General features: G+C 52.3%; 1 protein-coding gene across 8 annotated transcripts in view; it reads right to left on the reverse strand.

Moving 5' to 3' along the window:
• Positions 1-6,482: 6,482 nt before the first annotated feature.
• The window catches only part of CTIF (cap binding complex dependent translation initiation factor), a 334,077-nt gene continuing 317,045 nt past the window's right edge, over positions 6,483-23,514 (reverse strand). For all 8 annotated transcript variants that reach the window (XM_017862290.1, XM_017862289.1, XM_017862287.1 and 5 more), the window contains 2 exons: positions 12,051-12,104; positions 6,483-10,338 (listed from right to left, as the gene is read on the reverse strand). In XM_017862290.1, coding sequence (XP_017717779.1) covers positions 10,123-10,338; positions 12,051-12,104 — 270 coding nt within the window. In that variant the 3' untranslated portion in view covers positions 6,483-10,122. The remainder of the gene's footprint in view (positions 10,339-12,050; positions 12,105-23,514) is intronic.

Below are 23,514 nucleotides of genomic sequence, written 5' to 3' on the forward strand. Positions count from 1 at the left end.
AACCCCAGCCCTCCCCACTAGAAGCCCCTACCCTGTGCCCCACTCCCTATTCCTCCCTGGCCCTGGGTGCCCCACCTCGAGTACCTGGCTCCAGGCACAGCTGGCTCTTCCCTCCCTAGGCCCCTCAGTCTCTTAGTACCTGGACCACTCCCTTCATCCCCCACATGCTTATGGGGCACCTGCTGGGGCCAGGTCCTGGCTCAGTGCTGGGGAGACAGAGGGGATGAAGTCACGCTCATCCTTAGCAGGCATCTGCCATCTACACACCAGTGGCCATGCCCAGGGAGCAGGAGGACTGTGGCAGAACGTCCCTGGCAACTGTGGGAGCCTGGAGGGGTGATCTGTAACCCTGACTAGGGAGCAGTCAGGGAGAGCTTCCTGAAAGAGATGGCAGTAGACAAAGGCACATGCTTTCTAACTGCTGTGACTCACTGCACACTGAGCTCTGCCCCCTCTCACCAGAAAGGGAGGCCATGGTGTGGATCAGAGCCAGCCTATCTGCAGACCTGCGATCAGGTACAGGGAACCTCCTTGTTGTAGTTCCTGAGATCTGGGGCTTGTTAGTCACACAGTGACATGGCAGTCGCTAGGTGACACGGACCCTGAGCCCCCTTTCCAACCTGATGATGCACCTCATGAGTTACTGTCCCTCCCAACCTGCTCAGCCTCAGCACTTCTCCTTTTCCTCTAAGCGGCACCCAGCTGAGCCTGGCCCTGGCTGAACAGGACTGCACTGATGATGTGGCTGGGACGTGAGCCTCCCTCCCACCCATTTTGTTTGCCTTTGAGGTGCCTTTGTGTCCTTGTATGTTCTGCTGGGTCAGCAGGAGATTCAAGAGCCCTGACCTGAGCTCCCTGCACATTTCTGGGAACTGGAGGTGACAGAGTGGGCCGGGCGCTTTCTGTGTCTGATATATAGGTGGCATGGGGCAGAAAGAGGCTTCCAGACTCCCAAGACACACTGAGTCCCATTGAGCATAGATGGCTATTAGGGACCTGTCTCTAGCACAGGGAGAAGGAGGCTGTGGCCCCTCTGAGAGGCCTCCTTTCAGTTCAGCTCCTAAGGATGGTCTTCCAGAAGCTCTCTGCACAATCTTTCACTTACCCAAGAAACATCAACATTTGCCCTCGAATGACACAGAATCACACTGGTGGTTACTCAGGCTGACACAGTGTTTACACGGATTTGAAACTCTGTAGGTGTGACTGCTGGCTGCAGAACTCTCCACTGAGTGCTGAAACATTCTAAGTCACAAAAAGTAATATTTTAGAGTGTGTAGAATTGCAAGGGTCTGTGTGTGCATACAAGTATTTTTAAAATTGGCTTCTCACCTGCTTTAATCAAACTTTTGTTATTTGGGGGAAATGCTATAGAATAAGTCTCTTTTCACCTTGCTAGCCTGTCTCGGTTCCCACTGGAAGTTTTCCTCTTTAGGCCTTGGTGGGTATTTGGGTTTTACCTGATTTGTTCTGAGAAGGGAGGGAAAAGGTGGTCCTTCCTCTCTGGGACTGGAAAGTGAGGCTTAGTCAAGCCCTGAATGGTCCCCATTGGAAGGCCTGGGCCAGGTGTTGGCTCTCTGTAGCACAGCAGATGCCACAGGCAGGACGAGGTTGTCTGTTGTCTGGGAATTCCAGCTCCCAGGAGACTGACCATGCCAAGGTGGTTAAGGCATTGTCTCCTTTGCTTATTTCCTTATAGCACCCCCAGCACAAGGTGGGACCCAACTGGGGGTTCACTTGAAAGACCTGGGCACAGGTGATGAGACTAGGAGACAGAATATCACCCTTGAACCATCTCTGCTTCAGGTCAGCTGTGGGATCTTGGCCATATTATTATTATTATTATTATTGTTATTATATTATTTGAGATTAAGTCTCACTCTGTCACCCAGGCTGGAATGCAATGGCACGATCTCGGCTCACTGCCTCCTGGGTTCAAGCCATTCTCCTGTCTCAGCCTCTCGAGTAGATGGGATTACAGGTGTGTGCCACCATGCCTAGCTAATTTTTTGTATTTTTGTAGAGATAAGGTTTCACCATGTTGACCAGGCTTGTCTCAAACTCCTGACCTCAAGTGATCCACCCACTTTGGCCTCCCAAAGTGTTGGGATTACAGGTGTGAGCCACACCGTGCTTGCCTTCTTTTTTAGAGACAGGTCTTGCTCTGTCACCCAGGCTAGAGTGCAGTGGTGCAATCACAGCTCACTGCAGCCTTGATTTCCTGGGTTCGAGCCATTCTCCTGCCTCAGCCCCCTGAGTAGCTGGGACTACAGGTGCATGCCATCATGACCAGCTAGTTAAAAAATACATATATATATATATATATATATATATTTTTTTTTTTTTGTAGAGACGGCGTCTTGTCATGTTGCTCAGGGTGGTCTCAAACTCCTGGGCTCAAGTGATCCTCCCACTTCAGCTTCATGACGTGCTGGGATTACAGGCTTGAGCCACCATGCCTGACCTAGCCATATTGTAAGACTTCATCTGTCACCTGAAACTGATCCCACCCATGGAATGGATGCCCCTGTGGGTTGCAGGAGGCTCAGGACTCTGCCTGGGAACCAGGGGATGCCCAGCAAATGGGGAGGCTGAAGATGGAAACCAGTTAGAATTATGGGACACTGAGCAGGAAGCACAGACCTGCACTCCACAGGCATGGATCAGGGGACTCAGGCATAAAGTGGCCTGGGTCCTCAGCCTCGTCCCCACACCCACCCACCAGTCCCATCTTAGGACTAAGAAGGCAGCAATTCAAGGACTGGTCTTTGTGCCTACAGGTCCCATGACATGGGATTGTTACTCTGCTTCTGTGAGCCTGTCTCCCTTCTTTACAATGTCGTCAAAAACATGTCACCTGGCAAGGCCATTGTAAGGATCAGACATAGTCATATATTTAAAGACTATAAAGCCCCATTCAAACCTATGGGATGGCTCTGTACGCCTCAGTTTCTCCATATTTGAAATGGATATAAGTATTGTATTCACTTCCTTCACAGGGCTCTGGTGAGACCATAACCGGATAATGTGTGCGAAAGGGCTGCAGAGGGGAGAAAGTGCTGTGTGATGAATCGGGCTCTCCGGGGCCAGCCTCCTTAGCGCAGCAAACACAGCTGCTCTGGCTGGCGCTCGGAGCTGTCTGGCTGGCAGCCAGTCCAGGGCAGAGGCAGCTACTGCATCTGCTTCCAGCATGGGCCAACTGCTTCCTTGGAAGACTGCTTTTGAACCACTCCTCCTCCCCAGCCCTGAGTCACCCAGAGATCAGGTGGAGAGCAGAGAAAGGTGGGACTCCCAGCTCAGATGACACTCAGGTAGGTCCAATACACCTGTTAGGCATACACAAAGCGTGCTGCTATGGACAGAATGTTTTTGTGTCCCCCTAAATGCATATGTTGAAGTCCTAATCCCCAATATGATGGTATTAGGAGGTGCCTTTGGGAGGTGAGGAGATCAGAGGGATGGAGCCCTTATCAATGGGGTTAGTGCCCTTATAAGAGAGACCCCAACAAACTCTCTTACTCTCTTTCTGCCATGAAGATCCAGTAACTTAGCAGTCTGCCACTGGGAAGTAGGCCCTCACCAGACCTGACTATGCTGGCACCCTGATTTGAGACATCTAACTTCTAGACATTGAGAAATAAATGCTTGTGATTTATAAGCCACCTAGTCTATGGTACTTTGTTACAGATGCCTGAATGGACTAAGACAGGAGCCCACAAAATGTTTTTTAGGGGCCCACAAAATGTTTTAATTTCTTTTAAAATCAGAGGTAAAAAAATGAACTTCTAGGTCAGAGAAAATGTTTTAATAAAAATAATGTATTTGTCTCTGTTACCAATGTAGTCATAATATTTCCTTTTTTTTTTTTTTAATGGAAAAGGGGCCTATGAAGGCAAAAGTACCTAAGGCCCATAGGAGTGAGAATGCAGCCCGAGTCCATGGTGTGGATTCTGTTCCACATTCAAGCAACTTGCCAGAGCCCCTGCTCCATGTTGCAGATGTGCCAGCCGGCCTTGTTTCGGCCAAGATGGCAGACCCCAAGATTGCAGAAGAGCACAGCAGCGTGGCTTGCTGTCCCCAGACAATAATTCTGCACTACTTATGACAGCCCTCCATGGCCATCATCGCACTGTGTTCCAGGAGTGGTGGATGGTGGCTCTCAACCATCTTTTCACTTGCACCCATCCAATACACAGCACACATGTACCAGTAAGAAGAGGGGCTCCCTAAGGCCCGAATTCTGAAAATATTGGTGTGTATGTGTGTTTCAGTATGTAGTTTGAAAATGTTCCCAGGCAATTTGGGTATTGACCTTGATTCTTGATATGTCCCCCTATCAGGGTCCCCCTCACTGGCCTGGGGGAAACTGGGATCCAACAACATACACTGCACATATGATAATGGGTCCTTTTAGAGAACAGCACCAAACCCTGCACCATCGCTCCTTCTGCCCACTCCACTGAAATCTCCTGATCTGAGATATTTCATCATGGTCCCGGTTTCCACTGATGAAGCGGGAAGCCCATGTGGCCTGCCCCCAGCCGGCGGAGTCCCAGGGGGCAGCTGGCTGCTCCTTTTGTCTGGCTGGTATGACTGGCTGGCTCCCTGGGGTACTGCAGGGATGAGGAGTCTGAAGGACCCGCTTACTTTCTGGGCTCACCCTCGCCCTGGCTCTTTTGGTGATCAGCCTTTGGCTCATCTGTAAAATGGGAACAGAAAACACTCGTCTGCCTGCTTCACGGGACCAGCTGAGACCATGTAAGGAAGCCGCTGCGGAACTGGAAGAATGAGGGAGACCGTTAACACTATGGCAGGAACACTTATTTCCCATTTCAACTGCTCAACCCTTTATTTTTCTGCTATCTTTGCCTTGGTCCTTAAAAGGCCCTTATAAGTTGTGCTGTGAGCATCCCAGTACAAATGTAAACCACTCTAAAATGACAAGAGAATGCCTGCCAGCAGAAAGATGGTGGTGAAATCAGGATTGAAACATGTATTATTCCGATGCTGTGTCTCATAGTATTCAGTAACTTAGGGCCTTCTGGAAGTAGGACTAAACCATCCAGGAAAATCTCCTTTCTCTTTTGCAGTGTTTGATAAGGCTCCCTGTTCCATTGTCTCCCCACCTTTCATCTTGACCTCCAATGTCTGCTTCTACTGCTTTGCATTTTTATAAAAATAAATTTGGGCCTGCCACGGTGACTCACGCCTGTAATCCTGACACCCTGGGAGGCGGAGGCAGGTGGATCACTTGAGGTCAGGAGTTTGAGACCAGCCTGGCCAACATGGCGAAAACTTGTCTCTACTAAAAATACAAAAATTAGGGCTGGGAGCAGTTGCTCACGCCTGTAATCCTAGCACTTTTGGAGGTCAAGGCGGGCAGATTGCCTGAGCTCAGGAGCTCAAGAACAGTCTGGGCAACATGGTGAAACCCTGTCTCTACTAAAATATAAAAAATTAGCCAGGCTTGGTGGTGTGTGCCTGCAATCCCAGCTACTTGGGAGGCTGAGGCAGGAGAATTGCTTGAACCTGGGAAGCAGAGGTTGCAATGAGCTGAGATCGCGCCATTGCACTCCAGGTTGGATGACAGAGCAAGAATCCATCTCAAAAAAAACAAAAAAAAAAATTGGCCTACCACATACCTCAATTGTTTAATTAAGACGTTCTCTCTCTCTATGCAGTCTGTGGACTTCTGGCTGTCCCTGTCAGTGTCATGGTGGGTGTGTGACTCAGTGAAGGGCAATGCCTGAATCTCAACATGGCTTCACCCGGCTCCTGGGAGGCCCTGGCCGCCACTGTAGCCAGGCCAGGGAAGGATGAAGGGGGTTGGTGTTCTGGTGCGACCCCCGCAAGGATCTGAAGGACCGGCAAGTTCTAGCAAGAAAGAATCCCCAAGGAGAGGGGAGCGCTACCAGGAAGCAGTGTCCCTAGTGCCTTGCCACGGGCAGGATTGTGCAAAACAAGAGACATATCATCACAGGAAAAGAAATCACTGGGCCCTTTGGGAACTCTTTGATGAAAGACTCATTTGACCAACTGGGACTGGACAGCCACTCGCTGTTGATTTTTGGAAGCCACTGGGCCCAAATCTCAGCCCTCTTGAAATGACTCATTGCCAAATGCCACAGTGACATTTCCAGGGAAGGGATAGGTTTGCGGGGGGGGCAGTTAAACCAAACCTTTAGTGCAAAAGCCATTTTACCCAGGACTGGCTTAATCGCACCACTTTGGATAGGTCAGAGTTCCCAGTTTTGGGGGACGTAAGTCTCCTTCACCCACGGTCTCCTGGACCAACTTCTTGCTAAGGCCCCAGATCCTGCCCCTGCTGCCCACAGCAGCTACACTGTGGGGAATCTTCCCCTCAGCTCATCTCCTGGGCCAGCTCCTGGAGGCCCTGCTGGTACAGCTGAGGCACATAAGCCTGGGGAAAAGATTTCTTTTGCTGAACACACAAAGAGCACAGAATCTGAGCATTTTGTTTTTGGTGGTGTTTATTTTTTTAAACCCACTCGTAGTTTGGGTTCAGCTGGAAAGCAGGACACACCGATGGAGGGAGGGTGGTCGCGTTAGCGGGGTTCCGCGGCAGCTTTGGCGGGAAGCCCCAGGCCCCTGCTCCAGGGAGGTAGGTCCCGTCGCCCGCCCCCAGCCGGCCCAGGGAGGCAGCCAGCCCTTCCATGCGAGTGTTCCAAACAGAGGAAAGTTGTCTTTCTCCTGATCTGCGTCCTCAAAGGCCCGGCCAACAGTTTCCCCACACAGTGCCCTGCAGCTGACGGACACGACTTCCCGGGCAGGCCTGAGAGTCTGTCTGACAAGGAACACGGGTGGCGTCTGATGCCAGAAAACAGACTGGGACTTGGCTTCTTGGAGGCCCGCGTCTGGGGCACCCCATGGGGCTGCTGTGGTGGCGGCCTGGCTGTCTGGGCCCCCGCCCCTACAGCTGCCCAGGCCTGATCCGTGGTACAATTCCCACACCCCCCACCCTCATCCCTCGGAGAAAATAAAATAGAATAAAATAAAAATCAGAATAAATACCGACTCGGCCAACATTTACATTTACATGAATGGACAGGACGATCCCCAAACGGTGAAGGTTTACAGACTGGTCAAGGAAGGACAAACAGACAGAACGGGGTCTGAGGGTGCACACTCCCCGGAAGGGCGGCGGGGCTCCCGGCCTCGTCCGGGTGAGGTTGGGAGCCTCGCTGGGGCTGCGGTCCCAGAGCTTCGGCAAAGCCACCAGGCGGTGGGGAGCAGGGCTGTGGCAAGCAGGCCGCCTCGGAGAAAAACAATGACTAACTCATCCTGACAGGCAGTGGGGAGACTGAGACAGGATCAACATCAGATGGCTGGACCGCCTCTTCCATGCGCCAAGAACCGCGGGCGAGGGGAAAGCAACGCAAGCCTTAGAAATGCAATATCCAGCTCTGCCTCTCATCACGTACATTCAGAGGTTAACTCGGACGTGGCCTTCCTCATGCCGCAGAGAGGGGACGGGGCTTGGGGAGGGGGCCAGGGGTCTGTGGGGCGTCCACTTGTGTCCTACAGTTCCTGTCTCAGTAGTAGTCTCCTTGGGACGCGCCTCAGGCTCTCCAATTGTTAGGCTTTGACTGGTTGCTTTCTTAACAAAAAAAAAAAAAATAGTCTTAACGTTTTCCTTCCATGTCTGAAAAAGGAGCAGCAACCTGCATTTAGAAAAACAGTTTAAAATGTTGTTCAGGATGGCTAGGAAGCGCTTCAAGCAGTGGAATAAACTAGGCAAACAGTACGTCTGGAGCCGCCGTGACACGACATGTAATTAAAAATATATTTATATATGTATACATATTTATATTTCACTTCTTCACACTCTGGTCCTAACAGCCAAGGGGGAGCTGCCCCTGTGGCCAGGCCACCAAGGAGCCCGTTCGGAGGAAGGAGTGTCAGGCCCCAAGGTGCCCACAACACAGCCCCCTCCACACAGTGTTTTGGAGCGTCCTGCATGAAGCTTGCTCTGAGCTCACCATAGGTTCTAGGAGACCCCACTCCCCTGCCTGCTCCCTGACCTGAGCTCCCACTCCCAGGTCTCTCCTCTCTTTGGGGGCCTTGCCTCCTCCTAGCGGATGCACCCCACACACTTCAGGGAGGCAGGGGCCGCTGAAGCACAGGTGGAGGCTGCCTGGCCATGACAGCAAGCTCGCCCTGGGGCCCAACCTGAGCAGCCCCACATCAGCCAGCTCCTCCCTCAAGGCCTCCTACCCCTGCGCATCTGTGTCCCCAGGCTGGGCTGGGGAGGAAGGGCAGTGAGGAGGAGCTTGAGAAAGTCTGGGAAGAAACTGTGGAGGGAGGAAGAAGGCAGGGTTCAGGGGCCAGGGACCAGAAGTGGCGTGGGCTTCTTGGGAAAGACCACCGACCTGTTTCAGGTAAACTTGTGCCCCCCACACCTTGTCGCCAACAGGCTATTTTTGGAGACAGGCACAGGCTCCACACCTGGGACCAGAGGGCAGGTTGCAGCTGCAGGGAAAGTTGGAGAGAACTGGGAAAGCCTCTCCCCACTCACCACTCTCAGACTCAGAATCAATCACAAGAACCTCCCCTGCCTATCACCTCCTGGCCAGTCCAATGTGGACCAAGAGGGGCCTCCAACGTGACCCAGGGCCTGCCCGGCCTCAATAAAAGAGCAAATAAGGAAGTGGCTAGGCTCTGACGTCATTTCCGGGGGGCTCATCAAAGTATGTGCTCCAGCCCCCAGAGATGGAGCTATGTGGCCACCCCACACCTTCCTCTCTAGTCAATAACAGGGCCTGCTCCCCAGGATGAGGGCCTGCCAAGAAACCCCAGCCTTGTTTCCCGGCTGGGAAGCTCCATCTGGTGACCCCGCTGGTCACCTGACTGTCCCTCTCATGACTCAGTGAATTCACCCCTTTCCCAAGAGCTGGGGGAGGGCTGGGTTTCTAGGTCCGGGCTGGGCTTCTAGGTCCGAGCTGGGGCAGGGACACAGCGCATTAGCTAAAGTCGAGTCCTGGGGAGCCCCCACTCCCGTTCTTTTCCCCAGTAAGACCTGCGTATGGAGCGCGAGACACCATCTAGAATTTTGGTTTTAATTTGCCAATCTCGTTCTGTGCCCTGTTTGCCAAAAGGCCCCTGGGGCCAGGACCAGGTTTAACTTGGTCCCAGTGGTGACAGTATCAGCTCTTTGAGAAAACAGGCGCTAGAAGCCAGTGGCGAGGAACACAGGATTCCAGCGGGGACCCCCCCGCCTGGGCAGAAGTTTCCAATTACCCTAATTGGCTACTGGCAAGCTGTCTGTGGCTAGAATCCTTCTAGAGGGGGCTGGGTTTGAGCTCCCACTAATCCGGGGTTCCTCAACAGTGCTGACTGTGTGATCACATCGCGGGCATTTTCATTGACCGAAGAGACTTCAAAGCAACCGACTTTTGAAAAATAAAACACAATAAACAAAAGAGTGCAAGTGGAACTGCAAACTCCATCTCCCCTCCTGCGCCTGACCTCCTAGGCCTGAGGCTGGGGGGCTGCAGTGAGGAGGACTCAGAGATGGGAGGTGGAGCGCCAGCTCTGCCATGGCTGACAAAGGCCGTCAATTACGGGCGGCTGGTGGGGACCGTGCCTGCCTTTGTCCTCCCGGACATCTGCTACACGTCGCCTGCTGCCAGTTGGCGACTGTGGCTGACAGCATGCGGGAACAATGCGAGCCCGTCTCCGACCCACTTTTTCAGCCTTCCGAGGTCCTTTCTGACCCAAGCGGTGCCCCGGCGTGCAAGGCTGCCAAGGTCTCCGAGGAGTCACAGCGATGAGATCCCTCACACAAAGCTCTGTGGGGGATGGCTCTGATGGGGAGGGGAGAGGCGGGAGTGAGGAAGGGGAGGACCAGGGCCACCAGGAAAAAGAAACATGCTTCCCTTATTGGTGTGAGCTTGCATGCTCGGGCCGGGGGCTTGTGCGGGGGCACTCCTCTCAGGGATTTTCTCCCTTCTCCGTCTGGCTCCAGACTGGCCACCGACTCTGCCTGCCCTCCTCCCCATTTCTTTCTCCCGCCAGGGCCACCCCTGTCCTCCCGCCTGTCCATCTGGCCCTGTGCACCAGGGCCCCAGCTGCCCGCGGGCCGCCCGCCAGGCCCCCTGGCTGTCAGGCTGTCAGTTTCTGGATGGTTCTGTTGTAGTACTGCGTGATGGGGGGCGTCAGAGGGTTCCAGCTGTTAGCGTGGAGCTCGATGACCTCTAGGAGCAGCGACCGGGTCAGCATGGACTCAGAGGGGCACAGCATCTTGTCCCGCGCGCTGGCCAGGAGCTCTGTCATCATCTCAGGCAGCTGTTCCTCCAGCAGCCGGCCTGTACTTTGCAGCTGCGGACAGAGATGTGGCGTTAGGATGGACTCGGGCCCCACAATGGCCCACTGGCTACCCTGATTAGGTGGGCTGGGGTCAGGGATAGGAAATAGCTGGGTTGTCTCAGGGACATACAGTCCCAGGCCCCTGTGCCACGGCTGGAAGGACAGGGAGAGTGGAAGGTGGAGTAGCCAAGGGTGAGATCCCACATTTACCAACCAATCTGCCAGCAAGATACAGAGAGATCCGGATATTGCCTACTGCCCAGGGCTGAAAGAGCCGTCACCAGGAACATGCCTCTTGTCCCTTTTACCCAAGAGCCTTCCTCTTCCAGGAAGCCTTCCCTGACTACACCCGCACCCTCAAATGGCTCCATGATCTGTGCCCTTGGCGATCAGGGGGCCCTGTGATCATTTTCACTTGCTAGGGCGTCTCCCTGGAAATGAGCTTAGTCATTATTACGTGTGTCCATTGGAACTTGAGAGCAAGGGTGATGCCTCCTGTTTCTCTCTCTCTCCTTTTGTCCTGATCCTGATCCCACCTCCCAGCCCCCAGAAGTGACCTCTGCTCATGCTTGTGACAGGAAGTGGGGGAGAGAAATACAAACTGGGGAAGAAGGCCCTCAGGAGAGCCCTAGATAATCTTAAAAAGCCCACTGGGAAGAAGGAGCCCCTCTTCCTGGACCAGCACACCCCTGGCCAGTGCCCCCCAGGCCCTCTCTATACAATCTCAGTCCCCATCTCTGTCCCTAGCCTTGTCCCATCCATTTTTGTAAGCTCTGCCTTCTTCGCAAAGCCTCCCTTAACACCCTGAGCCCTCCCCTCCCTGACCTCTCTCCCCTGACTTTTCAGGGATGTCTCTATACTTACACTTATTCTATCCACTCTCTGTGTGAGAGTTATTCCTAACCAGACTGGAAGCTGCCTGAGGGCAAGGACCAGGGTTTCTCCTTCTCCTTAATTCCCCCAATCCCAAACCCCTTGTAGGGTGCCCAGCTGGAGCCCAGCAAACAAACTGAGTCCCACAGACCCAAGGCTGCCATCTAGCTCCCAGTGCTTCTGGCCTCTGAACTCCTCAGCTGAGGCCTTTGCAGCCAGGCAGAAGCCACCTGAGTATGCTCAAGACAGCTGCGAGGCCCAGGTCCTTGTCTGGAAACCCCTCTCCTGCCTGCATCCCACTCTGGGTGACTCTGGATCATCTGCAGAGGGCAAAATCTGCCCAGGGACTGGGCCAAAGCCAGGCTCTGAAGGGAGAGCACAGAGGAAGTTTCCATGAGCAGGGGCCACAGCTTAGGGACAGGAGTGGCACCTCTTAAGAGGGGTGCTTTCAGATAGGCTGTGCCAGCACTGGATTGCCAAGCATTAGCAAAGCAAAGGGAGATATTTGGGGGCAGAGGTCATTAGGAGCTTCTTAAGTCATTTGTGTGGCCTGCCTGAGCTGGGGCACAGGGGGTCTTGGGGGGACAGGGAAGTAGGCAATGCCACCCCTCTGTCTAGGGAATCACTTCTCTCTCCCTTCAGTCAGGGGTGAGCTGCTATCACCATCAGTGTTCATTCTGGCTTGGGGTGGATAATTCTGGATGCAGAAGTCCATACCCACTCCTGAAGCCATCCCCCTACCTTCCCCTGGAGTTGTAAATGCCTCCAACAACACTTGGGCCCCTAGAACTGTTAAGGCATGAGAGATGCACCAGCTCTGAGGTTGAGGATGTCGAAGCCCCACCGCTTACCTCCATAGAGCAGCAAAGGACAGCATCTTCCTTCACATCCTGAGATTGCAAGAGCTGTGGAAGAGAGGGGCAGAGAGCGCCACTGAAGGAGACATGCTGGCTACTAGCCCCTATAGCTCCTTGCAGGCCCTGCCGACCTGCAGCCCCAGCCCTGATGCAGCCTGTAACAAACATCTCCAAGGTTCAGGCTAGAGTGAGAGCCCACAAAAGTCAGAGAGCAGAAAGTCAGTTGCGCCGGGTGGCAGTGATTTCTCCGACAGGGTTTGAGCAGCTGGAGGTCAGTGTGATGGTGCGATGTGGCCAGTTCTGAACACCAAGATTCAAGAGGCCATTGAAGAGAAAAGCCTGCAGCAGTGAGTGCACTGGCATCATCCCCTGTTAACAACTGGTCAGCAGAAGTCCTCAGGGAAATGAAATTAGGTTAGAGACATATAATTGGTAACTCCTGTACGGTGAGGAGGTTGAGCCACTGGCTCAGGTGCCCCTGGGCCCTGGCCACAGGAGGAAGTCCAGGAGTCAAAGCCCTCTTCTCCACTGGCCCCATGCTGTAGGCTTTCCAAACCACGAATCTGTGGACTTACTCAGGGGCTGGAACAGTCTCCTAACTAAGGCCATGGCTGGGCTGCTCAGTGCTCAGTCCAGCCACGCTACAGTCCATGCTTCCCCTGACCTGCCTGGCTCATTCTCTTAATCTCTCTGTCTCTTTTAAATTGAGATAGCATTCACATAACACAAAATCCACCATTTTAAAGTACATAATTCAGTGCTTTTTAGGATATCCTCAGAATTGTGCAACCATCACCACTATTTAAGTACTGGACATTTTCATCACTCCCCAGACAAACCCATACCCATTAGCAGCCATTCCATTCCCTCTTCCTCCTCACTCCAGGGCTGGGTAACGTCCCCCGATTCTATGTCTCTATGGAGTTGCCCATGCTGGACATTTTATAGAAATGGAATCACACAATATGTGGCCTTTCGTGATTGACTTCTTTCACTTAAGGTTTTCAGGGTTCATTCATGCATCATGTACCAATACCTTATTTCTTTTTGTTGCTGACTAATATTGCATTGTAAGGATGTGTCACAGTTTGTTTACCCATTCATCTGTTAATGGACATTTGGGTTGTTTCCAGCTTTTAGCCATTAGGAATAGTCCTGCCATGAACCTTCACGTACCAGGCTTTACCTGGATGCATGTTTGCAATTCTCCCGGATATTACATAGGAATAGAATTTCTGGGTCATGTGGTAACTCTATGTTTAGCTTTTTGAGTATCTGCAAGACTGTTTTCCACAATGGTCCCACCATTTTACACCCTCACTAGCAATGCATGAGGGTTCTGGTTTCTCTACAGCCTCACCAATGCTTGCTATGTCTCAGTTTTCTGATTCACCCTCTCTCTCTTGAACCCCCAGCAGCACTGGTGTGCTGACGCCAAGTGCTTGAGACCCTCTCTGGGCATGGCTTCCAAGAAGCTCACCAAGCCCCACGGACCACCCCTTCCACAGCTCCCTTTGCTTGGCTAATGCTTTTCCTCTCAGTTCCTAAAACAGGCATTCCTCCAATATTTTCCTCCCCAAATAGTCATCGTCAAGCGTCTGCTCCTCTCAGTGCCATCCCCTCCTGCCATGTCGATCATCCCGACTCTCAAGGACCCCACATCTAACTCGTCTGCACGAACCTTCCCACACTCATTGGGCTTCACTTGCTGGATGACACTATGGCTTTATCATCTTTGCCTCAAAGCAGCTCCCTGTTACCTCCAGCTCAAAACCTCAGTCATTTTCCTGTCTCCTTCCCATCCACAACCAAGAAGGTACCAGGTTCTGGTAGTTTTCCTCTAAAACGTCTCCAGGACATTTTCGTCCCACTTTTCCAGGTCCCTGGTTTTACTCAAAGGTGAGGTTTTGTTGCTTCCCTAATGGGGGATTGTCCTGCTTCCCGATGTGTCATCCTGGTCCCCACTTCCTTCCCCTGCAATTTATCTTGTACACAACCGGCCAGAGTGATCTTCCTAGCATGCCACGGCCCATGCTACTCTCCTGCTTAGGAAACGTTGGACGCAGAGACGGTTCTGTTGCTGGCAAACTCGAGAGCATCACCTGGTCACGGGGATCCAGGTCAGGCCACAGTTAACTCCTAACACACAACTAAAGGGAGCCCAGTAACCAACATCTAACTCAATTCACGCAAAGGTGATTCACTGCTTTTATGGAGAAGCATTTTGGCACATTCCATCTACAGAAATCCTTGAACTATGTTTAGTAGGTACTCAAATATGGAGCGGAATGTGGAATGAATGAAAACATACTACATGCTGTCTAAACCATAAGAACAACCTTCCTACAACTTCCATAACCTCAAAGTCAGTAGAGATCAATCAGACTACAGACTGGGTCTCTCTGATCTCAACACAGTCCTGTTCCAGATGCCAGGGCTCCTTGATCACACTGTAGAGATATGCTGAGGTGGCACTTTGAAAGCAGCACAGATCTACCAAAACAAAAGAGACAAAGTCACAAGTATCTACCGAGCGCCTGTGCCAGACCAGCACCGTTCACTGCAGAGAACAAGACAGACCAGGCCCTGCTCCAGGGCGGTGGAAATGCAGCTCCAGGGTGGTGGAAATGCAGAAAACAAACCAATAAACATCTCTATCAGATGGCGGTAAGGCTGTGATGCAAAGCAGCACTTGTGAGGTGATGAATATGTCAATGAGTGTGGTTGAATCACTCCACATTGTATCCATATATCAAAATATCACATCGTACTGCAACAATGAATACAATTATGACCTATCAATCAAAAATATTATTCATGATAACACTTTTTTAAAAAGTGGGCTGGGTGCGGTGGCTCACGCCTGTAGTCCCAGCACTGTGGGAAGCCGAGGTGGGCGGATCACGAGGTCAGGGGGCGCATCATGTGGTTGGGAGTTTGAGACTAGCATGGCCAACATGGTGAAACCCCATCTCTACTGAAAATACAAAAATTAGCCAGGCGTAGTGGCGGCTGCCTGTAGCCCCAGCTGCTCAGGAGGCTCAGGCAGGAGAATCATTTGAGTCCAGGGTGGGAGGCAGAGATTGCTGTGAGCCGAGATCACGCCACTGCACTTCAGCCTGGATGACAAAGCAAGACTCTGTCTCAAAAAAAAAAAAAAAAAGTGATGTTGGGTAAGGGTGTCAGGAATACTGGTGTAGTGGCCAAGGGTGCCAGGAAGCCAGGCCATGAAGCCCAGTTAGCATGGTCCCGGCAGAAGGCTTGGGGTGGGTGAGCTCATGGCCCATGGAGGAGGCCAGTGTCAGGGTGAAGAGCACGTGGGAGAGACTTAGGAGAAGAGGTCAGGGCCCATTAGGCAAGACTCTGGGTTTTACTCTGAGCAATGTGAGGGGCCCTGTGAGGGGGTCTTCTGTTTTTATTTTAGAGACAGAGTCTTGCTCTGTTGCCTAGGTTGAAGTGTAGTGGCTCTAACACAGCTCACTGTAACCCCAAACTCTTAGGCTCAAGCAATCCTCTGTCCTCAGCCTCCTGTGTCAATGGGACCACAGGTGCAGGCCATCATGCCCTGCTTATTTTTTTATTTTTTGTAGAGATAGGGTCTCTCTCTGTTGCCCAGGCTGATCTTAAACTCCTGGCCTCAAGTGATCCTCCTGCCTTGGCCTCCCAAAGCATTGAGATTATAGGTGAGAGCCACCATGCTTGGCCTGGTTTATGTCTTAAGGGGACCATTCTGCCTGCTGTAGGAGGGAGGGGTGGACATTGAGGGACCTGACCAGGCATGGTGGCAGTGTGGCCTAGGGCAGCAGTGGGAGCAAAGAGCAAGAGGGGTCAGGCCTGCACACATTTGCCTCCAGAGTGGATGGAGAAGGTGAGAGCTTGGGGCCAGGGAGAATCATTTCTACTTCAGGCTCCTCTTTGGCTAAAGCCATGGGTTTCCATGACTTCTTCCCACGCAAGTTTAAGGGCCGCACTTCATAGCTGGTGTTTAGACTCCAAATGACTTTATATCTTTGGGGCTGTCCATCTTCTCTCCATCCTTCAAGGCTGGGTCACTTCCCAGCTGTTCCTCAGACCCTTCCTGACAACCCCAGACCCTGCCCTCCCTTCTTCTCACGCTCAGGCACTCCTGCTTTCCGCCCCCATGCACATTCCACACTAGTGAAGACATTTTCCAGGGTGAACTGTCGGCTTCTTGAAGGCAGGGACAGTGCCAAATTCATCTTTGCTGCCCTTTAACCCCAAGCAATGCCTCTGGCAACAGTGGGGATTCGTGAACTGTTGGTCAACATGATTTATGTTTATCTTTTTTGCATTTTTAAAAGAAAGCGTAGAGGGTGAGAAGAGGGCACAAGATGGCATTTTGAGGGCATATCCTCATTTACTCACTGAGAGCTGGAGCCAAAGTTTTGATCTGGGCATGCTATAGTCAAGAAGGAGAGGCAAAAGCACACCCAGCCAACCCTGGGGACTGGTCATGTTGTTGGCTCAAAATCCACATTCTGCACATCCTTAATTCTTCCTGTCTCCTGTCATGTTGCATCCATCCACCCAGCCGAGGGGCCCCACAGCAGGACCTACAGCATGCACCACAGGAGCTGAGGACCCACGGCAGGAAACTCGTGTGCAGGTTCCCGGGCTGCAGGAGTGCTTGACTGGCCAGAGCCACTTTCAGGGACCAGACCTCATTCTCCTCGGTAACTGGGTCAGAACTGGCCTGAGAACTGGGTTTGCAGCAGACACATAGAAAAGAAATCATTTTGGGATGAGTGAGCCGAGGTGGGCCTTCAACTGCTCAAATGATGAGCAGGTGGAGAGCAAGGGTCAACCCAGGAGAGGGAACAATGTGGGCTGCACATTTGACAGGCACTGAGGACCCTCGGGGTCTCGCATCCCACCCACACATTTCCAGCTCTGGGCCTCTGCATACTTGTCGCTGGAAATTTGTGGCCACCGCAGATCCACAGACCTCACTCTCTCATCCTATGCAGGGCCCTGCCCAAACATCCCCAGGACAGACAGGCCTTCCCTGAGCAGCCACCATCCCCCACTTACCTCCCAGCTCACCCCTTTCTGCGGCCCCTGACAAATTATGTACTTGTTTGCCTATTGCCCGTCTCCCTGCTCTAGAAGGCAAGCTCCATGAGGGTAGGGCGACGTCGGTCCACTGCTCTCCCCAACATCTGGTACACGTTGGAAAATATTTGCTAAGAAACATGCTTTGGGAGGCAGAGAGAAAACTCGCATAGCTGAGAGTCTGCGAGAGGAAAGGAAAGTGCTCACCCAGAGAGACTGCTTGCAAGGCCCTCTGATGCACATACCTTTGAAAAGATGAGAGTGAGGGGGATGTGGATACCTACCCCCTCCCCATACCCCTCTCACCAGAAGGGACATGGCACAGAATTATTATTGATGTGTCTACAAATATCGAGTGCTTGTAGAAATACAAGCTGGTGTCACTCTATAGATGGCAATTTGGTGATAATCATCAATAATAGAAGTGTCCACACCCTCTGACCCAGCAATATTACTTCTAGGAATTTATCCCACACATATAACCACACACACGCCATACAACATGTGTACACTAGTTGCTATACTATTATTAGAGCAAAAGATTGAAAGTAACCTGGACCTCCCCCAACAAGGGGACTGGTTAAGTAGTTCCAGTATGCCCATGTGGGCCACTCTGGGGCAGCGACCCCTCTCCTGCACTGGGGTCTGCGGATCCCCAAGGAGAACCAAGGGAGGCTTCCACCAGTCAGTGCCTGGGGGCCCTTCTTGGGCCATAGGCAAGAGTCTCGTTCATCTAGAGGATCCAGGAGACCAGGGTGAAGACCAGGAAGTGGGTTCTGGAAAAAGTTGGAGGTGGGGGTTGTGACTCATCCTGCAGCAAGCCTACCTGAGTCATGGGGTCCAACATCCAATTGTGAGGGGCCAGTTCAGGGCCTGGGAGAGTCCTGTGACTGTCTGGGAACGGGATCGGAGGGAAAGGTGGGCCTAATCACACTTACTCAGCAGGGAAAATGGGGACTCACATTAGGAGAATTCTGTGTGGTCTCGCTGGAATTTTTTTTTTTTTTTTTTTTTAAGACAGGGTCTCACTCTGTCCCCCAGGGTATAGTGCAGTGGTACAATCATAGCTCACTGTAGCCTCAACCTCCCAAGTAACTGGGAGCAGGGGTGCGCCACCATGTCTGGCTAATTTAAAAAATTTTTTTTTACTAGAGACGAGGTCCCACTATGTTGCCCAGGCTGGTTTTGAACTCCTGAGCTCAAGTGATCCTCCCACCTTGGCCTTCCAAAGTGCTGGGTAAATTATAGGCACGAACCACCCTGCTTAGTCTGGAACTTCTTTCTTATAGTAAATTTCCCTCATATGCTTCCCCAGGGCGCTTAGCAGGAAAAAAAATCCTTAAAATAAAAATTGCTGGTAGAAATCACAAGAAAGGGGGAAGGTAAGTATCTGGTGGGAATGAAACTCCAGACAGAGTGGGTGGTGGCCCTGGGTGGGGAAGAGGCAGAACCCGGGAGCTGATGGGGAGGAACGGAGGGTGGTTGGGGACGCAGCCGCAGGCGGGTGTCGCTGGCTGACACAGTGGGGCTGCTCAGTCAATGCTTCTCCCAGGGAGGGAGGTGCGCCTGGGGCCATGGTGTGTCCTGAGACCAGCTTCTCAGGGGGCTGTCGTCCCTCGCCTGGGCCTGCCAGGCACTAAAGGCTCTCAATGTGGCTGTGTCTCCCTCTGAGGAGAGAGGGAGATGCTGACACGGCTGCATGGAAGGCTCCCGGAGTCTCAAGGGTGTTGACAGTGAGCGCTTCGCCCTGACAATCAAGGATCTCCTCCTCATCTCTTCTGCAGCCCACAGCCTGCGTGTCTTCCACTTTCCGTGATGGGGCTGCTTGGGCCTGCAGAGCGGTTCCGCAGTCTCCCTGCTCTTTCTTGTCCCTTCTCCTATCTTTGTGACTTCCCCTTCCCGTGCCTTCTTCCCTGGGCATGCCCAAACTCCCCGCAGGCAGGCTCCTGGGGCCACTGCCCCTGCTCCCCCTACTACCGCAACTCCTGCCAGGGCAGAAGACAGACTGCCCAGGGCCCTAAGGCAGAGCTGGGGACGGGTTTTCAACCCCAGAGCCTCCCTTCCAACCTTATCTTTCTCTGGGTTGTTTGGGAAAGTCTGCATGAAGCCAAAAATCACATTGTGCGAGAGGCCCTCTTGCAAACGGCCTGCTGGGTTTTCTCAAGGAAGTCAGGGAAGGAGTTTCTCATCTTACTTGTCCCTCCCAGTTGCTGGAACGCAGAGAACACAGGAAGGGCCTTGGTGGCTGCAGACCATGTCCTGTCCTCCCCGCACACACCTGCTTGGTTGCTGGCTTTTGAGAATGGATTCTCAGACCCTTTGGGGTGAAGGGATGGTGGAGGATGCTCCCTCAACCTCTCCTCGGACAGGGCACACAGCTGAAGGCCCCACCTGCTGCTCTGTGGCATAACAAGGGTCTGGCCTGCCTCCTCCAGGGGGCCCTTGGCACAACTCCAAAGGCTTCCTCCCTGGGCCCCTGTCAGTGCCATCGCCCTCCTGGTCTCCCCATGCTTCAGGGTGACCACTGGCTGCTCAGAAATCCCTACTGAACTTGCCCTTAGTGGGTATCATCCCAAGGGAAGAACCTTTCCAGTCTTTTCCATCTTGGCCTAAATGACCTGTCCTATGTCCCATTTCTTCAGGGCTCTGATTTCCTCAGAGACAGCTTATTTTGGGGATAAACGAAACCCTGCCGGAATGGAGGGGCCAACTAGCTCTCTCATTTATGTATGTTCTATTTGGGATCTCCAGCAGACAACAGCTTCACTTAGCTCAAAGACAGGTCTCAAAAATTAGTGGCATCTTGAACAGTGACTTGTACACGCATGTTCACAGCAGCATTATTGACAATAGCCGAGAGGCGGAACAACCTAAGAGTTCATTGAAAGATGAATAAATAAACAAGTGGAAATCCATACAAGGGGAATATCATCCAGCCTATAAAAAGAAGGCCATTCAGACACATGCCACAACACGGACGAACCCCGAAGACATTATGCTAAGTGAAATAAGTCAGGCACAGAAGAACAAACACTGTGTGATTCCACTTCTATGAGGTCCCTAGAGTAGTCAAATTCATACAGACAGGGAGCAGAATGGTGGGTGCCAGGAACTGGGAGGAGGGAGGATGGGGAGTGTTTCATGGGGACAGAGTTTCATCTGGGGAAGGTGAAACAGTTCTGGAGATGGACGGTGGAGACGGTTGCACCCCAATGTGAATGTGCTTAATGCCAAAGAAGTGCAGACTTAAAAATGGTTAAAATGGGCCAGGCGCAGTGGCTCATGCCTGTAATCCCAGAACTTTGGAAGGTCAAGACAGGCGGATCACGAGGTCAAGAGATCAAGACCATCCCGGCCAACATGGTGAAACCCCGTCTCTATTAAAAATACAAAAATTAGCTGGGTGTGGTGGTGCAGGCCTATAGTCCCAGCTACTCGGGAGGCTGAGGCAGGAGAATTGCTTGAACGCGGGAGGTGGAGGTTGCAGTGAGCTGAGATCGTGCCACTGCACTCCAGCCTGGTGACACAGTGAAACTCTGTCTCAAAAAAAAAAAAGGTTTAAATGGTAAGCTTTATGTAATGTTATATGTATATGTATATGTATGTATTTATTACCCAATAAAAAACGGTTAAAAAAAAAAAAGGCAGGCTGGGTGGGGTGGCTCAAGCCTGTAATCCTAGCACTTTGGGAAGCCGAGGTGGGTGGATCACTAGAGGCCAGCAGTTCAAGACCAGCCTGGACAACACGGCAAAACCCCATCTCTACGAAAAATACAAAAATTTGCCAGGCATAGTGGCAGACTCCTGTAATTCTAGCTACTTGGGATGCTGACGCAGGACAGTCGCTTCAACCCAGGAGGCAGAGGTTGTAGTGAGCCAAGATCTCACTACTGCACTCCTGCCTGAGCGACGTAGCAAGACTCTGTCTCAAAAAAAAACAAATAAACAAACAAAAAGGCATCGGCAGGAGCAGGCACCTTCTGTGTAGCAGGACTGTCCCTCTCCTCTTCTGTCACCTCTGGAAGACTAGCCGCATCCATGAAGGAGACCAGGCTGCTCCACCTGGGGGTCAGAGGCCCTGGGGTCGGGAGAGGAGCAGCCCACTCATCAGAGTCTCTGGCACTCATGGGGATGTGGGCGGGCTGGGGCAGGCAAGCCTCCCGTGCCCTCGAACGGCGAAATGTGTTTCTTGGACGAGAATCCAAGGCAATTGTGCGAGCCCACACAGTGTTTGTTCGGAAGCGAATGCATTCCTGTCCTATTGTCTCTGCCGGAGACTTGTTGTGGGCACACCCATCATATCCTCCCTCAGGGAGAAGCCAAGGTGCTCCATTTGGGCTGTGGCTGTGGGAGGCCCCACAGCAGCCAGGGAGAAAGGCAGCCTGGTGGGAGTCTCCTGGAGTCCCTGGGGGAAGGGCCATGGGCACAGGCAGGCTGCCCAAGGCATGCCCAGGATGTAACCAGGCTGGTAGCTTGGGATGCCACCCTGCAGGGAGGGAAAGGGGGTGCTGAGTACTCATGGGGCAGCCTCGCTGTACAGGCAAGGATGAACACTGGCAATCCCAACATCTTGCCTTGCTAGTGAGGGGTGCAGTGTCCATCCGAGGCGGGCTGGCCAGCCCACCTTGACCACCTCAGCTCACCCAGCCTTCTACTGTGGGAGAGCAAACCCAAGCCACCTAATGCAGCTGCAGAAAAAGCTCAGCCCAGCCCCTGCCTGGAGGAGCCTCCTTCCTTTGGTAGCAACTGGAGGTGGGCACAGGAGCAGCCACTAGGGAGCCAAAGTTGGAGGTTTGCAGAGGGCTGTGATTGGCTGGAGAACAAAGCCAGCCAGGGAGCTCAGGTTGGCTGGCTGGGCCAGTGGACACGCCAGGGCTGTGGGAAGACAAGCTGAAGGTGTGGAAAAAATTGTAGGGCAGGAGAGAGGGAAACAAGGAAGAAAAGATAGTGACAGGTAAAGGCCACGGTGGCGGAGGAAGCCACAGAGATGGGCACACATGCTGACAGTGGAGAGAAAGGGGATGGGGGAAGAATGAGGCAGAGTCAGAAGACCCACACCTTCAGGGGTCTAGGATGGTTGCCACCTACATGTCAGGATTGCCTCCAGGACAGTCGGCCCATCCACCCTGTGCCTCTGCAGAGCCTGGACCTGCACCCACAGCCAAACCTGGAGGACAGCCCAGGAACTGTGCCCATGGTAATGACAAGTCATCAAGAAAAGGGCCAATTATGTCTGGGTCTCTGTTCAGGGAGGCAGGGAAGTAGATAATCTATCCAAGAAAGGCTATCATCAACAATGCGCATCAGGCTTGGAGTCGGAAGACCTGCTACACACTAAGACTAGCCCCTGGCATGCCACTTAATCACTCTGCATCTCAGCTTCCTCACCTGAGAACATGGATAGCATCTGCCTAGGATTGTTTGGAGAGTCAATTGAGATAATGTATGTGAAAGAGCTTTGATAAGTGCAAAGCCTGATTCAAATGTAAGGTGTTATTACTGTTATTATGTTTATATCTTTATAAACATATATCTTCCCTGAAGATTTCAACACGCTTTGTATGCACCATTCCATTTACCCTCATGACACTCCTGTGGAGACAGGGAAAGGCCACAGGTATTATCATATCTGCTTAATTGGTAGAGAAACTGGGGCTCAGTAGTTAAGTGACTTGCACAACCCAGACAGACAGCAGGTCTAAGTGGAAATGGAAGGTGCTGGAGAGTCCTGGATCTGTGCTCTCTCCTTTATAGAATGATTTTAATCTCCCACAGTAGCTAATTCTTGTTTTGCTGCTTGGAGCTCGTAATTTTTTTTTTTTTTTTTGAGACGGAGTCTTGCTCTGTCACCAGGCTGGAGTACAGTAGCGTGACCTCGGCCCACTGCAACCTCCGCTTCCTGGGTTCAAGTGATTTTCCTGCCTCAGCCTCCTGAGTAGCTAGGCGCACACCACCACAACCAGCTAATCTTTGTATTTTTAGTAGAGATGGGGTTTCACCACATTGGCCGGGATGGTCTCCATCTCTTGACCTCGTGATTTGCCTGCCTCAGCCTGCCAAAGTGCTGGGATTACAGGCGTGAGCCACTGCGTACCCCATCCGGCTGGAGCTCATAATTTTTAATTGTGTTGACTGGTGACAAGTCAACCTGAGCCTTCACAAAATTGAACTGATTTTACCTATTCTTTGTCTGTATTGGCCACCACCTATGCCTCCATCCACTCATCCATCCTTTTATCCATCTGTCTACTTGCCTACTCATCCATCCATCCATCCATCCATCCATCCATCCATGCACTCATCCATCCTTTCACCCATCTATCTACTCACCTACTCATCCATCCATCCATCCATCCATCCATCCATCCATCCATCCACGTACCCA

Source organism: Rhinopithecus bieti, unplaced genomic scaffold (genome assembly GCF_001698545.2).
Source record: "Rhinopithecus bieti isolate Rb0 unplaced genomic scaffold, ASM169854v2 scaffold_57691, whole genome shotgun sequence".
In the NCBI taxonomy this organism is placed as follows: domain Eukaryota; kingdom Metazoa; phylum Chordata; class Mammalia; order Primates; family Cercopithecidae; genus Rhinopithecus; species Rhinopithecus bieti.